We start from the raw sequence: 27,358 nt of genomic DNA, 5'->3' as shown, positions 1-27,358 counted from the left end.
TTCTCATTGTGCTGCTGATGCCAAGATCATCCCTTCTTTCCACAGGATTCAGCTCTAAAAGATCTGACTGTGGAATTTCACTAACTCTGAGGGGCACAGTGCCAGAAATCAATATCTCTACCCTCCTTCTAAGTAATTTAGTCTTTTTTTTTTTGCCACACTATGTGGCATGTGAGATCTTAGTTCCCTGATCAGGGATTGAACCCGTGCCCCCTGCACTGGAAGTACGGAGTTTTAACCACTGGACCACCAGGGAAGTCCCCCAAGTAACTTAGTCTTACTGCACATTTCTTTCCATCACCTCCTTTTCTCCTTGTTCCAAGATAATGAGCTTACTATGTCTTCACTCTCCCCTGTTCTCAGAGCAGTAGAGATCCCAGGGAGGCGATGGGGTGTACTGGCTCGCACAAAATCGGCTCAGATCCTGCCTACCTCCCTTGCTAAACTGTGTAGCCATGGATAAATAAGTCACTCAACCTCTCTAAAAACTATAAAATGAAGATAACTTACCACTTACCTCACAAGGTTTACAATAAGGATTAAATTAAGTGTAAAAACAGGTAGCAGGGGGATTGATGAATATTAGGCACTTGGAAAAAACTACCTCCCTTGTCCTGTTACTGGACACACCATAGCTCATACAGGTACCAAACCATTCAGAGGCATGAAGGGGAGGGGGCAGATCATGGAGCCTTCCCGGAGCCCTCATTTTGTATTTCTCCCTTACTAGGGATAGGGGTAGGGTGGGAGACAGAATAATTCTGATAAATGATTCATACAACAGAATGACCCATAGTGAATGCAGGAATCAGAAGGCTCTTTCATGAAGCTGCTATGAAGAAGAAACAGGGAGCTCAGCTCGGTGGTCTGTGATGACCTAGATGGGTGGGATGGGGGAGTGGGAGGGAGGTCCCAGAGGGAGGGGATAGATGTACACATATAGCTGATTCACTTCATTGTACAGCAGAAACTAACACAACATTGTAAAGCAATCATGCTTCAGTGTAAAAAAAAGAAGAAAAAGAAGAAATAGCTCTGCTTAATGGCCCAACTCAAAAGATCCTAAAAAGAAATTGTTTATTTTTCTTTTTTTTTGGCTGCACTGCATGGCATGCAGGTTCTTAGTTCCCCGACCAGGGATCGAATCCGTGTCCCCTGCAGTGGAAGCACAAAGTCTTAACCACTGGACCGCCTGGGAAATCCTCTTCCTTGTTTTTACATCACCTCTGACATGACAAGAGATAGGACAAACTTGCCTTAGCTCTTCTCTCACTGTCTTCCCACCTGTAAACACATCACCCACAACCCTTCCTGACCCCATAAAGGGAATAGAAGAACTCTGCTTGGAAATAAGCTGCCATGGCTGAGTATGTAATTTTCAATGTGAGTTTCCATTAGGTGATTTAATAAATGTCTCAAAAACACTACTTCCTCTCACAGAGCACAATGAAACCCTTATTGAACACTTCGTATCTTACCTTTACTTTTTCACCATTAATCTCCACTGTCTTAATCATAAAATCAACTCCAATTGTGGCTCCTTGGCCTGGGGGGAAAAGACCCTGAAGCAGAAATAATGGAAAATAACAATAAGCAAATCTTTCAATTAAATGAAATTCTACCCCCCCACACCCACACACACTCCATTACTACCCATCACCAGCCCTTTCCCTTGGCTGAGTTAATTAGTAGAAGAGAGAGCTCTGGTTGGTGTCATGGGAGCCCTGTTTAATTTAACTCTGTGTGTATGTTCTGAGGGGAGGAGAAAGAAGGGTGAATGGGGGGAGAGAAAAAGGCTGAAAGAAGAAGGAAGGGGAAAGGGGGACAAAGAAAGGAGGAGGCAGACAGGAAGGGTAAAGGAAGAGAACTGGAAAGGATAGGGGACCTAAGGTCAAAGAATGAAAGAGAAATATCACACTCGAGGGTAAGACTCAGGCATGTGGAGCCGTAGGGACAAGGTCGGGATAGTTAAGGTGGGGGCAACATACATAGGTGCTCTAAAAGGTAAGATCAAGGAAGATTAAAACTGGCTATTAGGGACCTCCCTGGCAGTCAGTGGTTAGGACTCCACGCTTCCACTGCAGGGGGCACGGGTTCCATCCCTGGTGGGGGAACTAAGATCCCACAGCCCTGAAATGTGGCCAAAAAAAGAAAACAAAAAACAGAACAAAACAAAATTGGTTATTAGTCTAGGGCAGTGGTCCCCAACCCTTCTGGCACCAGGGACCGGTTTCGTGGAAGATAATTTTTCCACAGATGGGGGGTGGGGAGTGATGGTTCAGGAGGTAATGCCAGCGATGGGGAGCGATGGGGAGCAGGAGATAAAGCTTCACTTGCTCGCACGCCACTCACTTCCTGCTGTGTGGCCTGGTTCCTAACAGGCCAAGGACCAGTACTGGTCTGAGGCCCGGGGGTTGGGGACCCCTGGTCTAGGGCACGGACAGCCACGGTGGTGAACAACCAAGATGAAAAGACAAACAAGAATTCAACACAAGAAACATGAATGAGACAGTGATGCTTTGAATTTCCCTCTGCCCTGAGAGTGATATCTATTTCCCCTAGGGCAATGTACCATACACATGTAACTACATGAGATCAGGGCCAATAACCCTGGGAAGATACAGTAACTGAGGAAAATTAAGTCACCCAGGGAGACAGTATGGTAGAAATAGCACCCAATCAGGAGGCAGCAGCCTAAGGATCTCTGGGCAAACCATTCCCTCTCTCTGGCCTGATGGAAGTATTTCAAAACAAAGCTTTACATCAAATTGGAAGCTGAACTAGAAAGGTATGATTTTAGTAAAATTACATGTATAATGTAATTTACTGTTACATAATATTTCCCATAAGCTTAGGGAGGGAGTTGAAGGTGGAAAGGAATTCTATCATGAAAGAACCCTTCACCTAATTTCTCTTCCCTCTTCATATTCAACACTCCAGAATTTCCAGAAATTGAAGTAAAATGGACTTTATTAGCTCTGGGATCTAAGATTGGTGCATCTTTAATTAAGTCCATTCCCTAACAAGAGAGTTCTTTAATTAAAGTTTGAACTTAAAAGACTGAGCATTAAACCAACAGAAAATGTTCCATTGCACGTCTACAAAAGATATAAATATAAACATTCATAACTTTACTTATAAATATTGAATCAATTTTCTTCTATTTTGGTTTGGCTCAAACACAAGTCTGCCAAGCTTCAAGTTTATAGCTCCAGCTGTTTTGCAGTGTAACAAATGCCAAAAAATAAAACAAATCCTTCCCAACGTCTCATTTCATTCCCCCAATTCCTCATGCTTCAAAAACAGCTGAATCCAATTCATTTTAACTGTCTACTATATAACAAAACCAAACATGATCCTGTCTATGAAATATGAACTTTGGGGGGAGTCGAGGGACTGGAAGGGGTAAAAAGTAAACAGAAAATAAAAATAAGGGGTGGTTTGCTTATTGGTAAAAAAAAATTACTGTCTAAAAATTGAAGTATTTTTACCCTTAATGACAAGAATTATGCTTTTAAAAAAAAATGCCAGACTCCTATGGTCTCAGAGGTTAGAACATGCAGAAGATAAAAAATATCAGGCTATGAACCAGAAGATCTGGATTCTAATCTTGACCTTGCCACTAACATGATACGAGATGCTAATAAGTCATTTCATCCTTCTAGACCTGAGTTTTTAACCTATAAAATGAGAAGAGTGGGCTGCAAAATCTCTAAGGGAACTTTCAGTAATAAGACAAGGTCAAGGGAACTTTTGACAAAGGGACTGAAAACTTTATATCTCTGCAGTCTTGTCCTTCTGCCGAAAGCAGAAAAGGTTATTAATCTTAGGTGGAAGTGAAACAAGTTGGAGTTTCCAATATTACACCATAGAAGTTGACTGAGCCCAGATGCCTGTTAGCTTGTAACTTTTGATTTCACCAGGCCATGGCTTAGTAAAAAGTCCTATTCTGTGTTCATTATCATGGGAAAAACCTTGACATTTCCAAAAATGACTCTGTGCCCTCAAGCTGTTTGTGTTATCCAATCTGCCTCTCCAGTTTTCCAGAGAACCACAGACTGTCAGAGCTGGAAGCAGCCTTGGAGATCAGAAGGAGGCAAGGAGGCTCAGCAAGGGGACGGGACCTCCCCAGGCTCTCGGGGCATGCCAGGGCAGAGCTGGGACGAGGGCCTGTGTCTCCACTCGAGCCAGTGTCCTTCCCCAGCACCAGGTTGCCCTATGCCTTAGATAGAAGAGCTTTTCCCAACTTCCCCCACTAGCACGGCATGAAAATGCAAGATACATGCATGATAAATCCTGAAAAGGATGCCATTCATAATTTTCCAGGAAAAGACAAAAGAAGGTCAACCTCAGAATGATTTCCCACCCATTTCTGTGTGAAATCAAGTATATAATCTCCGGCAGTAATTCTCAAAAGGGCAACCCCAAAGGGAACTTGTACTTAGAACAAACGATAAGGACTCAACCCAGAGGGAACATTTAATTTAGTTCAAATAGTCCTTCACTGTTCTCATTTCATTCCCATGGAATAGGTTAGAAAAATCAGCATATTTGGTTCTAAACCAAAACGACTCAGTCAGTTTTCTGGGAGGAACGGAGAGGGCATCAGCAGGGAGTTTGACTGGTTTAATTTGAATTTGAGTTTTTAAAAAGTTAACATTTAAGTTTAACTTGATAGCCAGATGCATTCGTTATTATTAATGAGTAATCTTTTTTTTAATCTAATAAGCTATTTTTTTGATACTGCAGACTGAAAGCGAAACCACTCCCCCCTTTCACTAAAGGAAGCCACAAGAGGCGTGGGAGGGCTGGTAGAGACCCACTGAGCCATGCTCTCTGGAGATGGTTTAAAGGCCCTAGTCTCTACAAACTATTATGTATAAAATAAATAAGCTGTGAAGATATATTATACAGCACAGGGAATAGAGCCAACACTTTATAATAACTCTACTTGGAATATGCCCTTTTAAAAATTGTGAATCACTGTGCTGTACACCTGTGACGTATAATATTGTATATCAACCATGCTTCAATTTTTCCAAAAAGTCAAAAGAAAAGGAAAGAAACAAGCAAAAGATATTTCACAAAGAAAGGCGTGGTCATGTTCATCACTGCTGAGATTTCAAATAAGACAAAAAAATTGTAAATGTCAAAAAAAAAAACCCTCTAGACTAGGCTATAGAGCTGGTACACTTGCAAAGGGCGCGTTGAGGACTGGCAGCCAAGAGGCTGGCGTGGGTACCACTCACCCATCCCATTAGGATCCCCTAACCCCGCAGGTCAGACGGAGAAACCGGACCCCAGACTTCAGAGTTCTTACCTGAGTGAACCGTCTGACTAGGCACGTCTTCCCCACACCAGCATTGCCGATTAAAACGATTTTAAACAGGAAATCATAATCTTCCATACTCATTTACTCAGCTGCAAGGCAAACACAGGCACAAGTGAGGTGGGCTTGGTCAGACTTGCCCACAGAGCTCCAAGCTGCGCCAGCCCGTCTCCTCGGGAGCAACGGGGCTGACTCATTTGAGGAACAATTTAACGCTCCCCTCCGGTGACCCTGCCAGCGAGAGAGGAACACAGGTGTCTGGTCACAGACGGACTTTATTCCTTCCCAGTCACCAGGCACCACAGAGAGCAAATGACACAGATGCCCTTTCACCTGGTAACCTTTATTCTTCCAAGCAGTCAGGTCACAGGTTGCTCATGTGATAAGATGTTTACTTTTAGCAGCAAAAGGTTGATTGCAAATCCCCCTACAGACAAGCTGGGGGTGCAAGGAAGCAGAGCGAAGGGGAGCCCATCCAAAGCTGAAAGGTGGTTCATGGACATGCTATGTGTGCCTCTGGGAAGAAGGGCTCGAGACTGGGAGACTGAACAAAGGGAGGAAGCTTTCAGTCTCCTGCAAGTCCTGGGGGTCTTGGGGTCTTACCAGCGGGAGTTACTGCCATGTTCCCTTCCATCACCACCCGTTGCTATACACCTCCTGCCAGCCTTGCTGATGCTGCATTACCTCCCAAAGTGCAGGTCTTTTCATTCGCATGGATTGTGTACATGGCATTTCCTCTGCCTGGGATGCCCTCCCCCCCACCCTTTCTGTGTTATGAAGTCAATCCTTTAAGGACCAATGCAAGCATCTCTTTCTGTCTGAATTTTTCTCTGATCTTTCCCCAATAAACATGTTCATCGTTCCTCTGTCCTAAAACGTCATACAATCATTTGTTCAAATGTCTGCCTCACCCTTAAGGGAAGGGATGATGTCTTCCAGCTCTATTTTCCTAGCCCATGGGACGGAGTTAACACTTGGTAAATATCTACTCCGCAGAATTAAGTAGTTAATTAATGGGCCTATGGTTGAAGTATAGGCCTTAGTTTCTTAACTGTGCTAAAAAGAATACTACCTGCTCTGTCTGCTTCGGAGGACTGTGGTGAAGATTTGAAAGAAAAAAAAAAAAAAACTATACAGAAGAGCCTTGGTACCCATAAAGCCCTATCCTGGTGAAAACAGTTGCTGTCTACTGAGTACCTACTACGGCCCTGTGCTAGTCGCCATAGGAAGTACAGAGATGAGACAGCCTCCGCCCCCGAGACCAACGTGAGAAAAGTCACAGAGCAATAACAAACTGAAATACAATCCAAAAAACCAGAAGCAGAGCTCACTTCATAAGGTGAAGGCAGAATAAGCCCAATGGAACCTGGAGGAAGAGGGAAAAAACCAGCAAGCCCGAGAAGGGTAAGGGTGCCTGGGAGGCTAGAGCAGCCCACGGTCACTCCTACCTGTGAGCTAAAGCTCAACGGGCTGGGGGTTTGCAGGGTAGAGGGATGGAAGGAGAGTCCACTGCACTGAGACCTGTGAAGAAGCCAGGGGAGTAGATTCCCTGTGTGCAAAGACGATTTCTAAGTAGAGTCCCATGATCCTTGGAAAGACGACTGACAGCCAAGCCAGCGTGCAGGTGACGGCCCAGGGGGTTCTGTCTCTGTTCACCGGGACAGGGAAGGAAAATTATCTCTCTGTCAAGAATCTGGGTCACTGAACTCACGATCTGCCAGGCACTATACTTGACACGTGATAGCTATTTCCATTTGTTTTTACAAGTCTATCAGGCCGGTATTTTATGTTACCTATTTCACAGGTGAGTAAATTGAGGGTCACCCAAAGTCATAAAGCTAACAGCCAGACTTCAAGTTCATAAGGTACACATGCCATCAAAAGAAGCCTCCCTGGAATGAATTGGGAGGTTGGGATTGCCATATATACGTTACTAATAAGAAAAAAATACCAAATTGTACACTCTAAATATATGCAGTTTGTCTGTCAAAAAAATAAATAAAAGACACCAAAAAGAAAAAAAGAAGCCTCCCTGCCATGTGCTCCCACAGTCCCCTCCCCTGCCCTATAGTAATACTCACCAAGTTTTACTGCACTTATTTATTTATATCTGTCTCACACTCCAAGTCCACCCCTCAGCACACACGTGCACGCGCACACACCACCGTGAGCAGCAGGAAAGCAATGAAGTCTCTGTCTGGTGAGTCCTGATCCCAGGCCCTCCCTATCATCATCACCACCGCTGACGTCATCATCTCTTCATTCTTTCTTACTAACTCATTAATCCGCACAGCACTCCTATCAGGTGGACACGAGTAGCATCCTAACTTGACAGATGGGGATACTGAGGCATGGGAGAAGTTAAACAAGAAGTCATTAAGGTCCTACTTAAAGGTGGGTCCCACTTCACTGATGGAGCTGAAATTCAAACCCAGATATCATGGGTCCAGCTCCCACATCCCTGAAGCACTGCCCTACAGCGCTTTTCACAATGCCTGGCTTATAACAGAGCTGATGAATTGAATGATGAAGGGTAAGACTCAATAAACGTGATTTCCTTTTCTCTTCCCTTCTGGCTTCAAATCCAAAACTCTTTCTACCACACCGTAGCAGTTTAAGTAAGAATCAAGGTCAGACTCTGGCTAAAAACACAGGGATTAAAACTCAATAAAACTGTTAAAAGCGAAAAGGAAATAAATCTCGGGGCTAGGTGCAAGGACAGCAGGAAGACGTGAGGCTCTGTGGCTCATACACAGACCACAGCTCACTGCTCCCTAAGTCAGTGAAAAGAGAACACAGCACTGCGGCCACATTCTTTTCCTGCGCTTAGATCTTTTGCAACATGTCTTTCTCCATCTTTGGCAGAGGTCAAAGAAACAGATAATCGAGAGGAGAATATCCAAAAATAAAGGCCTGAGAAACAGGGATCCTAAGAGAAGGTCAGCAGTGCCCAAATCATGCACCTTCAGAGAAAGAAGGCGAAGAGTTACTTGGCCAGACGCATGTTCATAGTGAAGTCTCAGGCGGTGACCACCTGGAGCAAGCCAGAAACTAAAAGTGAAGGTCCTTCTCCTTTCTATAAGAAATTACTTCAGTGCTCTGGTGAACGTTTTTTTAAATAAACCTCTGGTGGAAAAAGTGTTTGGTCTCTCTAAAAATGCAGGCTGCCTGTGGCTAAGGCTGGACTGTAAACTCCGGGTTACTGGCTGTGGTTACTGCTCTGTTTCTAACAGAAAACACACTGCTGGATGAAAAGCTCACAAGGCTCTCCGGAAATTACACTCTGAGGAAGGCTTTCTGGTTGGGAAGTAACGTAACAGCTCAGGCATCACCAGTCACCACGTGATGAGACAGCATCCCAGGAGGCGGAACCCACTCAGAAGCAGCTGGTTACACACAGCCCTAAAACTGACAACAGAAGTTGAACCTTGTCTGGGGAGCACACACGTCACAAGATATGCTACTGGCCAAGTACAATTCTAGGAACTGTATATTCTATTATTGTTAAGAGCTGACACAATGTTTATTATGTGCCAGGTATTCTTCTACATGTACTCACTCATTTAATCCTCACAACAACCGAATGAGGAAGGTACTATGATTACCATCCCTAACTTACAGAAGAGGAAACTGAGGCACAAAGAGACTATCCTAAAGTCATGCAGCTAGTTAGTCGTAGGACCAGGACTCAAAGCCAGTTCCATCTGATTTCAGAGCCTGGCTCCTTCTGAAATAAGATGCTGCTGCCCCCAGCCTCGTGGTTGACAGCGCTGCTCTCACCGTCCTGAGGGCTGGAGGCTCAGCTGAACGTGCCCCGAGGGCCCTTTGAACTGCAGTGTTCTGGAACCTCCCCGCTCTGGGGGCAGCACGCCCACCCTGAAAGGGCCACACACTGATCGGAGGTCACACACGCACAGCTCCTCACGATGCCCTCCGAGCCCAGGTCTCTTTGAGGAGCTAGACCCAGACTCTTCCCTGCAAACCACACCCACAATTCAGTCACCATTTGTCCCTGTCACCAAGTATCGGCACAGGGGATATAAACAGGAACACGACTCAGATAGACAAGCGAAACCTCAGATAGCATAATCACCACAATAGCTCTAAATAACTGCATATGTACATCAGACTCAAAAAAGGAAAAATGGATGAGGATAAGAAAAAAATGAGTTTAAGAAAGTTAAGGAGGGGACTTCCCTGGTGGTACAGTGGTTAAGACTCCATACTCCCAGTGTAGGGGGCCCGGGTCTGATCCCTGGTCGGGGAACCAGATCCCACATGCGTGCCACAACTTAAAGTTTGCATGCCACAACTAAGGAGCCCACATGCCAAAACTAAGACCCAGGGCAACCAAATAAATAAATATTTTTTTAAATTTTTTAAAAAGTTAAGGAAACAAGACGTACTATGAAAAGCTTAAAAGAAAAACAAAACCATTCTAAGCAATGTGATTTTGGCAACATAAACCACTTATCAAAGGGACCTTCTTAAAAAATAAAACAAACTGTATTCACTGCCGTACATCAGAACATTTTCCCCCTTGCCCTTTTGGGCTCAGTGTAACAGATAAAGTCAAGGCTTCTGGTGAACACAGGACAGATCCTTGCTCTGCCTTCTGACCACCAGGCCCTGCCCGAGAAAATGATACTGGGGGGACTTGTCCTTGTTCAAACACCATGTGTCTCATGCAGGCCCTTTTTCCCTTTCAAGGTCTCAACCAAGGTCTATAAACTGAGGGGGTGGGTGAACAGGCACCATGGCCCCTCCTAAGACAGCCCCTTCCCAGGGCAGCCCCTCCCCAGGGCAGCCCCTCCCCAGGAGGGCAGGGGCTGCCCTTCTCTAACCCAAAGGGGCAGGATGAGTGCTGTAAGGAAACCAAGAGACCTGGGTCAGGCAAAGAACTGTGTAAAGTTTCTTCATCTGTAAAATCGGGATAGAATTAGAACCCATATCCTTGCATTGCTTGAGGGGCAAATCAGGTGATATATGGAAAAGCGATACATAATCAAATGTATAATAATCAAATTTTTTTTCTCAACCCTCTGACAAGAGTCACATATACTGACTGCAGAGCATACAGCCAAACAAAAAGGAAAGAAAATCACCTAGGGAAAATCTCTTTCCCTACCCACACTCCCTCCTGGGGTTAAGTACAGTTAATATTTTGGTATACATCCTCCTAGTTTTTTTATTATATATATTCTCACATCTATGTGTTTTTTTTTAATTTATGGATTTTTAAAACAAAAACAGAATCATAATATTACACAAAGTTTTTTGTTTTCTACAGAGCGCTGTTTTCCCAAAACCCAGAATCAGAACTCACGGTCTACAAACAAAACGGACACCCAGAATACCCATCAGCATTCACTCAACATTTGCTCCTATGACCCTAAAAACTCAGGAGGGGGCAGGGGAGGATAGTGACTTAACTTTGAGAAATACTAAATACTATAACCCAATGTTGGAGACTTAAAATGTTCTGAAAATTTACACAATGAAAGAAACTGGCTAAGTGTTTAATGCAGGATTTACCAAACACAATTTTAGCTGAAAAATCTCTTCTTAAATTAATACCTTTTAACATTCCTTGCTACTAGGACTCCATGCAACATTAGTGTGGTAAATGCTGTTTTATAGCATTTGAAATCAGGGATACCCAGGTAGGGTTGCTAGAAGGAGGGAGAGAGGGAGGGAGGGACAAAAGAAGGAAGAGGAGACACAGTTAAATTTCAATTTCAGATAGCAACAAATACATGTTAATATGCCTGCTCCAAATGTTACATGAGAATATGAATAATTTTTTAGTATATAAGTATCACCCAAACATTGCATATGACATACTTATGCTATAAAATTATTAGTTGTTTACCTGAAATTCAAATTTAACTGGGCATCCTATTTTTTTAAATTTTAATTTATTTATTTATTTTGGCTGCACTGGGTCTTTGCTGCAGCATGCCAGCTTCTCCAGTTGCAGCATTTGGGCTCAGTAGTTGCAGCGCACAGACTTAGTCACAGCGTGTGGGATCTTAGTTCCCCAACTAGGGATCGAACCTGGGCTCCCTGCATTGGGAGTGCAAAGTCTTAACCACTGAACCAACAGAGAAGTCCCTGGGCATCCTATATTGTATCTAGCAACTCATACCCAGGGAAAATCTGACTCATCAGGTCTAGTGGAAACAGAGGCTCTAAGCACAAGCCCAGCTGTGGAGGAAGGTGGGCAGGGCATGAGAAACAAGATATAAAATCGATGAATCAGAAACAACCAAACAAGGAATAAAAACGCAGCAAGTAACATTTGAAAAAAGCATTACTCAGCTGGGGTTCTTCAGAATCTGGGCCAGACTCCAGGGGCTGGGTTCAGATTGGCACACAGGGCTGCGCAGGTGAGTCTTTCCCTCCTGGGCAATGCCAGGGCACTGTGGACCTTGCTCCAAGTACATCTCCACATGTGCTCTATCTGGTGGAGGAGGCTGTGCCCTGCATGCCTATTGCTCCTACTGCCCGTCCTTAAAGACAAGGACCACACTTCAACAGGATACTCAGGTCTGCATACTCCACTAGCTGTGTTCAAGACATACGTTGGGTTAGAAGCGTTTGATCTGTCTTTTGCTCTAACAAGGTTCTGTCTCAGGAAGCTCATTATTGCTTAATTACTGGAAGGCAATTACTAAACATTACTATAATCAACTGCGGCAAGCTCACTTGCTTTACATCAGCTGCTAATTTCAGGTTATTGCAAGTTAATTATTCTCCTTGGCCAAGGATGGCAAACACCCACCTGTGCTGCGGCTGCTCCTCCTTCCTCGGGCCATAATCCCCAGCATTTTCATACGGCCCTTTACAGTTTACCAAACGCTTCCACAGGCGTGATCTACTCTGGACCTGTCAGCAAGAACTGGTTCTTATCGCTCATTATGCAGGTGAAGAAACCGAGGGTTTAGGAGATGAAGGGATTCACACTACGTCACACACTGGTGAGTTGCAAGGTGACCTCTGTATCCTATGCACCTAGAACTTCTCCCCTTTGCAGGAACACACTATGTTTTCCCAGGTTCCTGGGTATTTGGACCATGATTTGAACACTTACTTTGTGCCAGGAACTGTGCTGTTTTCATATACAATCTTATTTAACCTTTTCAGCAGCCTCATTAGGTAGGCTTATTATTCCTACCATACAGATAAGGAAATTGAGGTTCAGAGAGGTTAACTTATTTATTCAAAATTACACAGCTGAGTAAAAGCACCAGGATGCAAAACCCATGTTTTTCTGTGACAAAATTAAGTTGGAACTCTGTCTCACTCCTTATACTAAAATAAATTCCAGATGGATTAAAGATTTGGATTTTTTAAAATGAAAACATGAAAGTGCTAGAAGAAAGCATGATATACATAAATATATGGAAGGCTTTCTAAGAATTGCTCAAAATCAAAGCGATAAAATAAAGATATAGACCTATTTGACTAATTTTTTAAAATTCTGCATCGGAAAACAGTAAAAGATAAACTGACTAAAATACCTGAAGTGCATATGATCAAGGGCTAATTTCCTTAAATGCATAAAGGGTTCCTACAAATCAGTAAGAAAAAAAATGAATAACCCAATAGAAAAAAAGGGCAAAGGGCATGAGCAGATAGTTTACAAGAATGAAATTAAAATGGTACTTACATTTTAAAAAAAAACACTCACTCATGAGTGAATTCAAACTACAATGAATTTATAATTATAAATAATAATTTATAATGAAAACTATAATGAATTTGAAATCGGGGCCATTTTTCATATCAGATTGGCAACGTTCACTCTGTACTGGACAGAGTATAGAGAAACAGGGCATTGTATACTGCTGGTGGGAAGCAAATCAATACAACTTCTACGGAGGGCAATACTAATTTTTTTTAATTAATTTATTTATTGGCTGCATTGGGTCTTCGTTGCTGTGCACAGGCTTTCTCTAGTTGCAGAGAGCGGGGGCTACTCTTCATTGAGGTGTGTAGGCATCTCATTTCGGTGGCTTCTTTTGTTGCTCAGCACAGGCTCTAGGTGCACGGGCTCCAGTAGTTGTGGCTCACAGGCTCTAGAGTGCAGGCTCAGTAGTTGTGGGGCATGAGCTTAGCTGCTCCTCGGCATGTGGGATCTTCCTGGACCAGGGCTTGAACCTTGTGTCCCCTGCATTGGCAGGTGGATTCTTAACCAGTGAGCCACCAGGGAAGTCCCAGCAATACTGATTTAAAACTAAAAAGGCTATTATAGGGAGATAGGATCAAGATGGCGGAGTAGGAGGACATGTGCTCACTCCCTCTTGCAGGAGCACCAGAGTTACAAGTGACTGATGAACAATCATTGACAGAGGGACACTAGAATTCACCAAAAAAGACATCCCACATCCAGAGACAAGGGAGAAGCTGCAATGAGACAGTAGGAGGGGCACAATTGCGTTAAAATCAAATCCCATAAATGCTGGGTGGGTGACTCACAAACTGGAGAACAGTTATACTGCAGAAGTCCACCCACTAAAGTGAGGGTTCTGAGCCCCATGTCAGGCTTCCCAACCTGGGAGTCCATCAACGGGAGGAGGAATCGCCAGAGAATCAGACTTTGAAAGCCAGTGGGATTTGATTGCAGGACCTTCACAGGACTGGGGGAAACAGAGACTCTACCCTTGGAGGGCACACAAAAAACTGTGCTCACCAGGACCCAGGGGGAAGGAGCAGTGACCCCATAGGAGACTGAACCAGACCTACCTGCTGGTGTTGGAGGATTGCCTGCAGAGGTGGGGGGGGGGGGGGAGCTGTGGCTCACCGAGGAGACAGGGGCACTGGCAGCAGGGGTTCTGGGAAGTGCTCATTGGCTTGAGCCCTCCCAGAGTCCACCATTAGCCTCACCAAAGAGCTTGGAAGCTCCAGTGCTAGGCAGCCTCAGGCCAAACAATCAACAAGGTGGGAACACAGCCCTACCCACTGGCAGACAAGCAGATTAAAGTTTTACTGGGCTTCACCCACCAAATCGGATTAAAGTTTTACTGAGCTCCGCCCACCCAGCCCTACCCACCATCAGTCCCTCCCATCAGGAAGCACCCATGAGCCTCCTAGATAGCTTCCTCCACAAGAGGGCAGACAGCAGTATCAAGCAGGATCAGCAGTATTTCATCTTGTGGAACTGAACACCAAAGCCACAGAAAGATAGAAAAAATGAAAAAGTAGAGGACTTTGTACCAGATGAAGGGACAGGATAAATCCCCAGAAAAACAACTAAATGAAGAGGAGATAGGCACCCTTCCAGAAAAAGAATTCAGAATAATGATGGTGAAGATGATCCAGGACTTTGAAAAAAGACTGGATGCAAAGATCAAAAAGTTTACCAAAGACCTAGAAGAATTAAAGAGCAAACAAACAGAGATAAGGAATACAATAACTGAAATGAAAAATACACTAGAAGGAACCAATAGCAGATTAATTGAGGCAGAAGGGTGAATAAGTGACCTGGAAGACAAAATGGTGATAATCACTGATGCAGAAAAGAATAAAGAAAAAAGAATGAAAAGAACTGAAGACAGCCTAAGAGACCTCTGGGGCAATGTTAAATGCACCAACATTTGCATTATAGGGGTCCCAGAAGGAGAAGAGAGAGAGAAAGGACCCGAGAAAATACTGGAAGAGATTATATAGTTGAAAACTTCCCTAACATGGGAAAGGAAATAGCTACCCAAATCCAGGAAGCGCAGAGAGGCCCAGGCAGGATAAACCCAAGGAGAAACATGCCAAGACATATAGTAGTCAAATTGACAAAAATTAAAAACAGAGAAAAGTTATTAAAAGCAACAAGGATAAAACAACAAATAACATACAAGGGAACTCCCATAAGGGTAACAGCTGATTTCTCAGCAGAAACTCTGCAAGCCAGAAGGGAGTGGCATGATATATTGTGATGAAAGTGGTGAAAGGGAAGAACCTGCAACCAAGAATACTCTACCCAGCAAGGATCTCATTCAGATTCGAGGGAGAAATCAAAAGCTTTAGAGACAAGCAACAGGTAAGAGAATTCAGCACCACCAAACCAGTCCTACCACAAATGCTAAAGGGACTTCCCTAAGCAGGAAACATAAGAGAAGAAAAGGACCTACAAAAACAAACACAAAACAATTAAGAAAATGGTAATAGGAACACACATACCGATAATTACCTTGAATGTAAATGGACTAAAGGCACCAACCAAAAGACACAGACTGGCTGAACGGATACAAAAACAAGACCCAAGTGTCTCCAAGTGACCCACTTCAGACCTAGGGACATATACAGACTGAAAGTGAGGGGATGGAAAGAAATATTCCATGCAAATGAAAATCAAAAGAAAGCTGGAGTAGCAATACTCATATCAGATAAAATAGACTTTAAAATAAAAAATGTTACAAGAGACAAGAAAGGACATTACGAAAAGATCAAGGGATCAATCCAAGAAGAAGAGATAATTATAAATATATATGCACCCAATATACAAACACCTCAATACACAAGGCAAATGCTAACAACTATGAAAGAGGAAATGCAAGGCAGAAAAAGAGACACGGATGTAGAGAACAAACATATGGACACCAAGTGGGGAAAGCGGGGAGGGTTGGGGAGGAATGAACTGGGAGATTCGGATACCAATTGTACACTCTAAATATATGCTGTTTATTGTCTGTTAACTGTAGCTCAATAAAAGTTCTTTAAAAAAAAAAAGGCTATTATAACCCCTCTGACCCAGGACTCTATCCTACGCATATACTGATACACATGTGCCAAGACACATGGAGTAGGATATTCATTACAACAATGCTTGTATTGGGTTGGCCAAAAAGTTCGTTCGGGGTTTCCCATGTTATGAAAAACCCAAATGAACACTTTGGCCAACCCAATAATAGCAAATATGAAATCAGCCTAAATCCGTCAGCAGGAAAATAGTTGTACAGATTGTGGAAACTATACATCAATATACCAAGCAGCCCACTATGGACATCTGCAAGATACATTAAGAGAAAGAAGCAAGGTGGAGAATGGTGTATATAGTACAAAAAGAGGGGCATATAATTATTTATCTGCATATGCATAAAGTATCTCCAGAAGGATACAAAAGAAAACTAGCAACAGTGTTTGCTTCCAGAGAGGCTGTACCATCTAGCTCTTTCTGAGAAAGAAGATAACCTCTAACTCTTTTTTTTTTTTGGCACACAGGCTTAGTTGCTCCGCGGCATGTGGGATCTTTCTGGAGCTGGGATCGAACCCATGACCTCTGCATTGGCAGGCGGATTCTTAACCACTGCGCCACCTAGGAAGCCCTAACCTCTCACTCTTAACAAATTATACTCTGCCCTTCCATTCAGTCTACAATAGTGCTTGAAAGGCAAGGTAGTTATCCTAACACAGCGAAAGGGGCCCTTTTAAAAATATCTGTTTGGGGTGCTCTCTTTTTGTTTTTCTCTTTGTCGGCCCTGCGGCAACCCTTCCTGCGACCGAGAAGAAACATCCTACCCAGGTTCTGGAGTTGCTTTCTCCAGGTCATGGTATTAAACGACGTCTCAGCACAGTGAATCCCTGCATGGTGGGGCTCATTCTTTCACACCAACTTGCCTCAGAATCAACTATCCGTCATGTGACAGCCAAATCCAAAGCATAGAGCAAGAGTCTACTTGTGTCACTAATAAAAACAAAACTCTCACCCACGTGTATCATGTATTACCACTCAGAAATTACTCTCACTGTATTCTGTCTCAGAATCTTCCTCAGGAAGCAGGAGAAGTCTGTCCTTTTCTTCCATTTCACAGAAATGGCATTTGAAAGTAGGAGTAACTTGCCTTGGGCCATGCAGCATGCAAGCAACAGAGTCAGAAGAGACACGTGGGTCCCCCAACTCTAAATCAGAGCTGCCGCCAGGACAAATAAAGTCTGCACATATAAATCCCTACTGGGTAGGACCACAGGCCTCCCCACCAGGGGAGGATGCTATGGACCCACAGATGGGAGGGAGGTTAAATGCAGCCCTTGGCTTGCTTGCATTTCCAACTTGGGAGGGCTATTATGTCCAATAAAAGGAATCTCAAAGAGAGAAAAAAGAAAAAAAAAAGCAGCCCTTGGGAATATTTTTTAAGACATGCAAAAAATAAAAATAAAAAATAAAGTAGGCCTGAGATCTCTGCAATATCACTTTCAAAAGTCACGACAATAAAATATTTTATCTTCTTCTTTGTACATATTGTCTTTTATATTTTCCAATTTCCTCGAAATACAAAATGGATTTGGGATACGAGACAGATAAAGAAAATGAAAAGTAATTCAAGAAACAGCATTTCATCAGAACGTTAACCAAAGCACACAAGTGAATGATGTTGTTTAAGTAAGCAATGCTCTTTCACCTTCCACAGTGAGAAGGCATCACTGCGCTGAGCCCAGATGTGTTTTCCCACAGAGAAGTGAGAGGAGCCGGGAGGGCCACTGCCGAGGACCCACTTGGGCCCCCATTCAGTTCATTCCCCAGGCAGAGCTAATTTGTTTTGTATCACAGCACCTGGGCGCAGGTGCATGACAAAGAGCCTTGGATGCACTTGGTAGTACTGGCACCTTGTTTCCTAGGGGGAAAGGAAGATACCCTTCCCACTCATTAATCCCTTTCCAAGATGGGGAGCTTCTATCTGCAAAACATGTTTGTTGCACTGATCTAAAAAAGACCCAATTTGCTGTTTCCGGCTTCTGCACAAGCCCCAGCCAGGCTCCCTCTGTTGCTCTCCTCCAACAATAAACAATACCACCCGCAAAGAGCTGGGGCGGGGTTGTTCTCCCAGTCCTGTTCTCTGAACTGGGGAGTGTGTCTAATCTTTCCTCTGCAGGTGCTTTCCAGCGCCTGTTCGGCTGGACCGGAAGGACCTCCTTACCAGCATCTTTAGGCTCCTCCCCCAGGCTGAGCACACAATGCGGCCCAGCCAGGCGGCCAGAGGTCAGGGCTGCAGGCCCCAACACTTCCCTCTGCCTTGGGGACCCAAGGCCGACCAAGGATGGAGGTATCTCCTTCCCAGTCCCTCCAGGCTGGACCCTACCCTCAGCTGTTTAAACAGATTCCCTCCTCGCTGGAAGCAGGAGAAAAAGGAAAAGGCAAGCAAATGTCCACATGCTCTATGACTCAAACAGATGAGGATTAATGTAGCAATTCTCCCAAGTTTATCTCCCAAGACTGTGCCAGGTCCTGTGTCCACACAGGAGAATGACTATTTGACTAGAGCTTAGAGGCTTTATACACACCAGCCATTTCATCCTCGAAACAGCCCTCTTGGGTGGGATTGCTTAGTTACCATTACTGTCAATAAGCTTTTACATCTGTAGAGCACCTCATGTTTGCTAGGTGCTGTCCTGTAAATTGTCTTATCTGCATCCTGGTAAATTTGAAGATGGGGTAGAAATTCTCTCCCAGCATGGTTCCCCAACACACACACACACATACACACACACACACACACACACCATGCCATAAGCCATCTGTCACCAAGGCCTGCAGATGTGTTGTCACAAATGTCTGAATAACCCCCTCTACTCCACCTTTGCTCCCACCACACCACACTGGCTCAAGCCCTTGTCACCTCTCACCCAGCCAGTGACTTCTAACCAAGTGAAGTGTAAAGCGGCACGACTTTAGCAAGTTTTCAGTATTTATCAAAAGCCTTAACAACATCCATACTCTTTGATCTAGCAATTCTGCTTCTGGGAATTTTCCTAAGGAATGATTCCAAGATGCACACAAAGATTTATTCACAGTAACGCACAAGTTCGTTCCAGTATTACTTAGAATAGAGCCCCAAAATGGAGCCACTAAAAGCCTCTATCCAACAATGGAGAAACGGTTACACTTTTACTGAGCCACAAGATGTAACATTATGACATATATACTTGGAAGAAAATACATTTTCAAAATGCTTACTCTGGGTGGTGGTACTACAGATTACTGTATTTTCTTCTTTATATATTTATATCTTTTCTAAATTTTCATCAATGCACATGACTCAGAAACAATACATTTTATTAAAATACTGCGACTCAGTACTGGTGAGGGAAACATAAGATAGGTACACACATACCCAACTAGTGACCACCCACATTCAGCTGGCTCTTCTAGAAAGCAGATCTTTCTTGGTACAAACCAAAAGCCACAACAGAGTTCAAACCTTCCAGGCCGGAAGCTCACTACTGGGAATTTGCTTTAAGGAAAGAACTGAACAAACTCAAAATGCAATATAAACAAAAACGCTCATTACATCTTATCTAAGAGAACTGGAAACAATCCAAATGTTCAACTCAGGATAGTTCTGAACGGAACATCAACACCATGGAATGCAGGGCAGCCACGAGACATGCCAGTTATGAAAACTATGTAGAAATATGAAATAATGTTGTAAAATTAAAAGAATACACAAAGCTGCATTTGTCCGGACTGCAGCTAAAAAAAATAAGCATGTATGTGAACAAGGGCATTTCAAAAGCAAGAACATATAGTGTTTGGATTATGAGATCACAGGGAGCTCTTTGTTTTTTGTTTCATTCCCCCCCCACACACACACTTTTTAAACAAGTTTTTAACATTTTGCACGTACCACAGACACATGTTTTTAAACGTAGAAGACACAGAAAAAGAGAAAATGAATTACCGAAAGGAACACGATCCTTGCCAGCATTTTGATGTGTTCCTCCCTGTCTCTTCCTCCTATGCACTAGATGGTTTGGTTTGGTTTTGATCACTGAAATCATGACAACATTTTCTTTAAAGTAGTTACAAAATCACTGCAATTTTTAAAAAACAGAGAATATAACATAAGACCTGTAGGAACATACAGTGATGTTTTCCTAGTGCTATCAAGAGAACCGACCTCACTGCAAGCAAAAAACAGCAATATTGCACCACTGTGACAGAAACAGATGGAATGATCCAAGTTCCTAACACCTGCGCAAGCCTCTTAGGCCAGTCGCCATAAGCTGGGCACATGGAGAGTGTTGTGCTACTAAAGCCGACATCATTGGAAATTAGAAGGAATCTTCTCAGACTTGGAAAAGATAATAGATATAACAATGGATTAAGTTTTCAGATCAGGAAAAGCTTGAAGGGATCAAATCCAATTGGTCATGTGATCCAGAATATTTAACTTCCTTGATATCCGACACCCACGCCAGCATGGACCCCTCCAGGGAGAGAAACAGGGACAGGGAAAATCACTATGTAAGCAGTGCCTAGCCTCTGCTGCCCATTGAATGTGGGCCATGGAGAGAGTGAGGGGAGGCTGAGTCTGTTGTCGCCATGGAGGGGCTCGGTTTCTTCAGGAGATACCTTGGGGCTTTTCAAACAACAGGGCCCCTCAATACAAACTGACCCTTCATCTCTCACATGTGCATCTAGCAAAGCCTCTGCCCTCTGTGGCAAGGTTGGGGGAGAGCTGCTGGGCTGGGCTGACTGAAACATGAGATGCCACCGCTAACACAGCAAACCTCATTCAGATACTCCCCACTTCAAGGAAAAATGTCATGCTGCATTCTTTGCCTTAGAGGCTTTTAGAAACTAACCCCTGGACAAGACGCAATGTGACTCCGCTGCAAAATTTCCAAAGAACTAATCGGACCATGTCATTCCCACATGTCAAACTCCTCGGGGCTCCCGGCTGCCTGCACAAGCCCTCTGTGAGAGGAAGGACAGGGCCCTGGTGAAACTTAGGAGCCAAACTGCCTGAGTCTGAGTCCTGCCTCTGCCTTTTATGAGTTGGGTGACCTTGGGCAAGTTCCCTATCCTCATGGTGCCTATACTTCTTTATTTGTAAATAGGGATAATGACAGTACCTACCTCACAGGGTTATAGTATGGCTGAAAAGAACTTATACAGCAAAGCACGAAGAAGAGAGCCTGGCATAGAGGAAGCACCCAATAAATCTTAGGTGTTGCTCTTATCATAGTCATTGTTGGAGGAAGTTCAGATTCCCTAGCAGGGCACACAGAACACCCATCATCATCTCTCTGGCTTTATTTCCCAAGACCTTTGAGTTACTACCACCATGATGACCACACAGCCATGCAAGCTCCCAGGTATGGCCCCCAAGGCAGGTTCATCTCTCCACTCATATGGGGCCGTTCTCTCCTTGTTGCTGGTGAGCCACCACAAAGCTCTGGAACCTTCCTCCCCTCCCCCGTGAATTGGCCATTCTCTCCTTTATGCCTCCACTGTGTTCTATAGAGACTCTCTTCATAGATACTTCATTACCTTCATTGGTTTAGGTATCCTGCTTCCCCCACTAGACCTTAAGGACAGAGGCCCCTGTGAATTCCTGTCTGTATCTCCACTGCCTGGCACTCAGTAGATCCTGAATACATATTTATTAAATAAATGCAAAAGAAATAATGATTAGAACATGCAAAAAGCTAAGCATACTTTCTAGAGAACCTAAATAGCAGGATGAGGAAATCAAACCCCCAAACACCTTGCTCCTAAGGAGAGTTAACTGGCAAAGATCATATAACCAAAGAGAAGAAGAAAATGATAATTTCCCAGGGGAAAGCCAAACCTTGTTATAATGCAGTGTCTCTGTGTATATTGGAGGAGGGGGAGGGAGAAGTGACATTAATAATGGTTCTAAACTCACTGATGCTGACTAGTCAATGAACAGCACTTTTTAAACCTTTTCTTTAGAAAAAAGGGGAAAAAAGCTGATTGGGAAGTATTTTTTTACTTTGTTCAGAGTGCAGGTTATTTCAATATAAAATACTGCAGGGAACCCAGATTGCAAGCAAATGAGATAATTAATCTTTGCCGAACATCTATAGTGAGCCAAATACTTTAAAAATAATATAGTTTCTATTTATTAAGCACAAGGTGCTAGACACAGAACCATGCACTTTAGACACCTTATCAAATTTGATAATGCAAGTTCTCAACAACTCTGAGACATAAGTATTAGCCTCTGCATTCTACAGATGAGAAAAACATATTCACTCATTCCATACATTTGTAGTGAGCACGAACTATGTGCAAGTCACTGACCCAGGAGCAGAGGATACAGTGATGAAATGGCAGACAAAGTCATCCCCCACCCCCAACCCCGCTGCATAGAGTATACATGCTAGCTGGGCAGACAAGAGAGCAACGAATGAATGGTCGTATACATAATGAGCATATACATAAATAAACAAGAAAAATATCAGATAGTGACAAGTACTAGAAGAGAATAAAAATAAAAGAAGGGACAGAGTGTAGCCAGACAGCAATGTTAGCCTGGGTTGTCAGAGAAGGCCTGTCTGAGCTGGCTCTATTTAAGATAAGATTTGAGTAAGAAAAAGCACGATTTGAAGAGCATTTTGGGCTGAATGAATAACTAGTGCAAAGGGCCCTAAAGCAAGAATGGACTTGCCATGTTCAAGAAACCAAAAATAGAAGAATGAGGCTGGGTGTGTAGTCAAGGAGAAGAGAGCTGAGATTGACATGGGGTGGGTCACAGAGAGCTTGGTCAATTTCATTCTGAGTGCAACAGGATGCCACCTGGACTGGGTAGGGGTGGTTAGGAATGTGACATAAACCAACAAACATTTTTCAAAGATTTCTCTGGTCCCTGCAATGGAAGGTACTGTGGTACAGATACACATTGAAGCAGGACAATTAGTTAGGAGGTCACTGTAGGTAGTCTAGGAGAGAGACGATGTGGCTTGCACTAGGGTGCTGGGAATGAAGATGGAGGGAAGGAGACAAATTTTTGAAGACAGAGAAGACAGAACTTGCTGAAGGATTGGATGATGATGGCGAAGAGAGAGAGAAATCAAAAGTAATGCCTAGATATTTTGGCTTGAGCACTTGGGGGGAATACTAGCACCACTTACTGAGGCGGGGAAGATTGAAAGAAGGACAAATTTAGGGTAGAGACTGAATCAAGAGTTCTATTTCAGCCACATCAAATTTGCAATGTCTCTTAGACATCTGTCTGGATATGAGTCTGGAGTTCAGAGAAAGCTTGAGGATGAAGTTAAAGATTTGAGGGTCACTAGCAAATAGATGTTACGGGAAGCGATTGGATTAAAAGAGGACATCTACGGAGGGGTGAATAAATAGAGAAGAGAACGGGGCCACTTCAGAACAAAGGGCACGTCACCATTTAGAGGCTGAGGAGAGAAGGAGACTTAAGGAGAGTCCAGAGAAGTAGGAAGAGACCCAGGAAAGTCGAGCGTCAAAGAAAACAGAGATCAGCCTTGTCACATGCTGCTGAGAGAATAAGTAAGACTAAAACAGAGCAGTGGCCTTCACCCTGGCAACATGAAGGCCATTGGCTGGCACAGACAGGAATAGTCCCTGTAGAATGATGAGAAGAGATTACAGTGAGGGGAAGCAGTCAATGCCAAAACAACAGACAACTTTTAAGTTTTACTGAGAAAGGGAACAAAGAAACTAGAAGATTGGGGGGGGGGGGGTTTAAGGTCAACAGAGTTTTAAATTAAATAATGAATTTATTTTGTAACATTTGAGAGACAAAATCAGAAAACATTTTGGATTTTCGTTGGGGGGGGGGGTGGGAGTTGTTTTCTGTTAAGAAATACTAGAGAATGCTTATTTGCTGTTGAGAATTATCCAGTAATGAGGGTAAATTTCATGATGACAGAGAGAGGGGGCATACTCATAAGATCAAAGACCTACACACTTGGTCTTAACACAGTTAATAATGTATCCAAGGTAAAAGAAGTAGTAGGCAGGGAGCTGGGATACTAATCCAGGTCTGTTTTGACTCTTACATGCACCCTTTTTCCATCACTCCATTGACTGTAATATAATAGAGTAGCATTTGCAAAAGATCCCAACTCCAGGCTCTAAAGATAATCAGAACTGAGTTAGAAGGACTCTTAAGAGAACCTGGGGGAGCTAACACAAACACACACCCCCTTCTTCTATATAAGCAAGCTCTGTTTATCATACGGAATTCTATCATTGCATTTTCACTCAAATGTCATTTGGGGCTTCCTAGGTGGTGCAGTGGTTAAGAATCCGCCTGTCAATGCAGGGGACACAGGTTCGATCCCTGCTCCAGGAAGATCCCACATGCCGTGGAGCAACTAAGCCCGTGTGCCACAACTGTTGAGCCTGTGCTTTATAGCCTGTGAGCCACAACTATTGAGCCCATGTGCTGCAACTACTGAAGCTCAAGGGCCTAGAGCCCGTGCTCCACAACAAGAGAAGTCACGGCAATGAGGAGCCTGCGCACTGCAACGAAGAGTAGCCCCCACTCACCACAACTAAAAGAAAGCCCACGCACAGCAAAAAAGACCCAACACAGCCAATAAAATAAATAAATAAATAAATTTATAAAAAAAAAATGTCATTTATGTGTGCCCATCTGGCTGTGGTCCTACTAGGTAGAACCTTCCAATATTGCCCTTTAATGTACAGAGTGGGTTTGAGGAGGGGATGGGGACACTGAGATATATCACTGTGCAGAGGAAGAGGGAACACTGCAGGGAATAAACTCTTTAGTGACTAATAAGGTAGTAAAAATATTTTTAGAATGTCAGTTATGTATTTATATTCAGCAAAAGTGAAGACGGAAATCAAGTTATATGATTGTTTTGTTTCTTTCCTTTTTATATAGCAATCTCAGGAAGCAAGTGACTAGGGCACAACCCCATTCCCTTCAGCCCCATCTTTCTCTCACCTGGTTTCTCATTATCTGTTCTAGTTTACTTCTTCCTTCAGGGCAACATAGATGCCATCTCCCCCATGACGTCCTCCCTGATTTCTCCTTCTCTGAAGCTTTACAGCACTAAGTACTAGTACCATGTAAATTTAGCTCTTGATTATATTCAGGTTTCTTTCTTTTTTTTTTTGATCAGAGAAAGGTTTATTGCAAGGGCCAAGCAAGGAGAACAGGTAGCTTGTGCTCAAAAGACCCAAATTTTTGATCACGTTAAGTCTTCAAGCTATTCTCTGATTCAAATATCAGAGTGAGAATGACAGTACTTTTCAGTATGAAATTCAATGCAATTGTTGGCCACTGTTACTTTGAGAGGTAGCTTTAGTCATGGAAAGATCCAGATGGATTTGGGTTGAAATTGTGGCTCTGTTCCACTTCTGATAAGCTGAATGATCTTGGGCAAGTCACTTTCTGAGCCTCAGTTCCCCCATCCAGAAAACAGGAATAATGCCATCTACCACCCACCACCTGAGCATGTATCCAAAATGTGCCGGACAGCCCATTCTTCTGCTGAAAATCCTATTATGGCTTCCCATGGTTTTCAAAATCAAGTCCCCAACTCTTCAACTTGTTTTCAACATCCTCAGCCTCACTTCTCACCTACCTCACATTCCACACTCCAGTGATGATGCATTCCTCATGATATTTCTCACCCCTGTGCTTTTGTTTTTTCAGTCCCTGCCATCCCTGCACTCTTAGCCCACCTGGCTCAGACAAGGCTCTCCTCCTGGGAGCCTTCCTGGATTTGTCAGCCTTCTGCACCCTCCCCACATCACACAGGTTACATTCTCCCACACGACCCTGGCCACAGCTTAATCACTGTAGTTACCCCACTGTTTATAATTACTTATTTATAGCACTACCCACTCCATAAAACAAGGGTTCCTTTGGGGAAAGGACTGGGCTTTATTCATCTTTGTATTCCTGGCAAAGGCACTGACTTCGCCTTCCCCTTGCTGATGCTCCGTTTCTTCATCTAGGAAACAGGAAGAATACCACCTACTTGAAAGGTCAGGATTAAGTTCACATATTCAAAGTTTATCACAGGGTGTCAGGCACACAACTGGCTTTCAGTACATTTGATTTGCATTCTCAGCATCTCCAGATTTTGCTCTTTTTCTGTCCTTCATGCCCAGGCTCTTATACTGGTGCTGTGACTTTGCTGTGAGTCCTCTTCTCGATCCATATCCCTGAGCAGTGAGGGTCCCAAGCTCCAGAACTGTCTTGGGTTCCCACTCATGCCAGTGCCCTCTGAACTCTGAGAATGACGCAGTTAAGGCACCAATGCAGTACCGCAACCATCTCTGTGCAAGACGATGTTCCAGATGCAGTGAAATCGCTACAACATGTATAAGGAACTTATGATCTACTAGGGGGTAGAGAAGAGGTAGGGGGACAATTAGACAAATGAAGGCCAGGTAATTCAAAGAAGGAAAAGTTTATGTATCTCTAGGGGAAGATGGGAATGCTTTAGAGGAAGTGGCATTTCAAGTGGACCTCAAAGGATAAACTTAAGCTGAGGGGCTGTTTCCAGAGTCATATGTGCTCCATAAAACACATTACTGAAATGCTTCTGCTCCTCAAATGAAAAGTAAAATAAACTTAGGAAATGCTGCCTACTACATACCCCTCTAGGAGATTCACAATGCACAGTGGCAAGGCTCTGAGAGGGCTTGAAGGGACCCTATTTAACTTTGTTTAATCTAGCATGCCATATTTGGCCACTAGTTCTCTATTTCTTTCCCCCCTGGAGGATATTCACAGCATCTTGAGGATCATATCTTAAGAAACAACAAGTTAAATGTTACCCTTTCAAAGTTATATATTTGCATTTTTAACAGGACCTCTCAGAAATAATTTCTTAACACCAGATTTTTTTAACAACATAATCAGCAATTTAAAAAATTCTCCTGGATGGAGACTTCCCTGGTAGTCCAGTGGTTAAGAATCCACCTTCCACTGCAGGGGACATGGGTTCGATCCCTGGTTGGGGAACTAAGATCCCACATGCTGCGGGGCAACTAAGCCCGCATGCCTCAACTAGAGAACTTGTGTGCTGCAAACTACAGAGCCCACACATTCTGGAGCCCACGTGCCACAACTAGAGAGAAGCCCACGCACTGCAACAGAGTCCCCGCCCAGCAACTGAGACCTGATGCAGCCAAAAATAAATAAAATTTTTAAAAAAATTCTCTTGGCATCATGTCTAAAAGGAAAAGGCAGTGGAAGACCCTGCAGAGCTGAGTGAGTAGCTGAGATAGAACGAATGTACTCCCTTCTCTAGTGAGAGGCTGCGTGT

General features: G+C 43.6%; 1 protein-coding gene across 6 annotated transcripts in view; it reads right to left on the bottom strand.

The window, feature by feature from the left end:
• The window catches only part of RAB30 (RAB30, member RAS oncogene family), a 72,474-nt gene that overhangs the window by 11,367 nt on the left and 33,749 nt on the right, over positions 1-27,358 (bottom strand). For 5 of the 6 annotated variants that reach the window (XM_057749853.1, XM_057749850.1, XM_057749851.1 and 2 more), the window contains 2 exons: positions 5,321-5,421; positions 1,479-1,562 (listed from right to left, as the gene is read on the bottom strand). In XM_057749853.1, coding sequence (XP_057605836.1) covers positions 1,479-1,562; positions 5,321-5,413 — 177 coding nt within the window. In that variant the 5' untranslated portion in view covers positions 5,414-5,421. Of the gene's footprint in view, positions 1-1,478; positions 1,563-5,320; positions 5,422-12,113; positions 12,241-27,358 lie in introns of those variants that run through there. The other variant, XM_057749856.1, reaches the window with a different exon arrangement.

This window comes from Hippopotamus amphibius, chromosome 9 (assembly GCF_030028045.1).
Source record: "Hippopotamus amphibius kiboko isolate mHipAmp2 chromosome 9, mHipAmp2.hap2, whole genome shotgun sequence".
NCBI classification, from domain to species: domain Eukaryota; kingdom Metazoa; phylum Chordata; class Mammalia; order Artiodactyla; family Hippopotamidae; genus Hippopotamus; species Hippopotamus amphibius.
The sequence above is the reverse complement of the archived record's forward strand: the minus strand, read 5'-3'. Positions and strand labels throughout refer to the sequence as shown.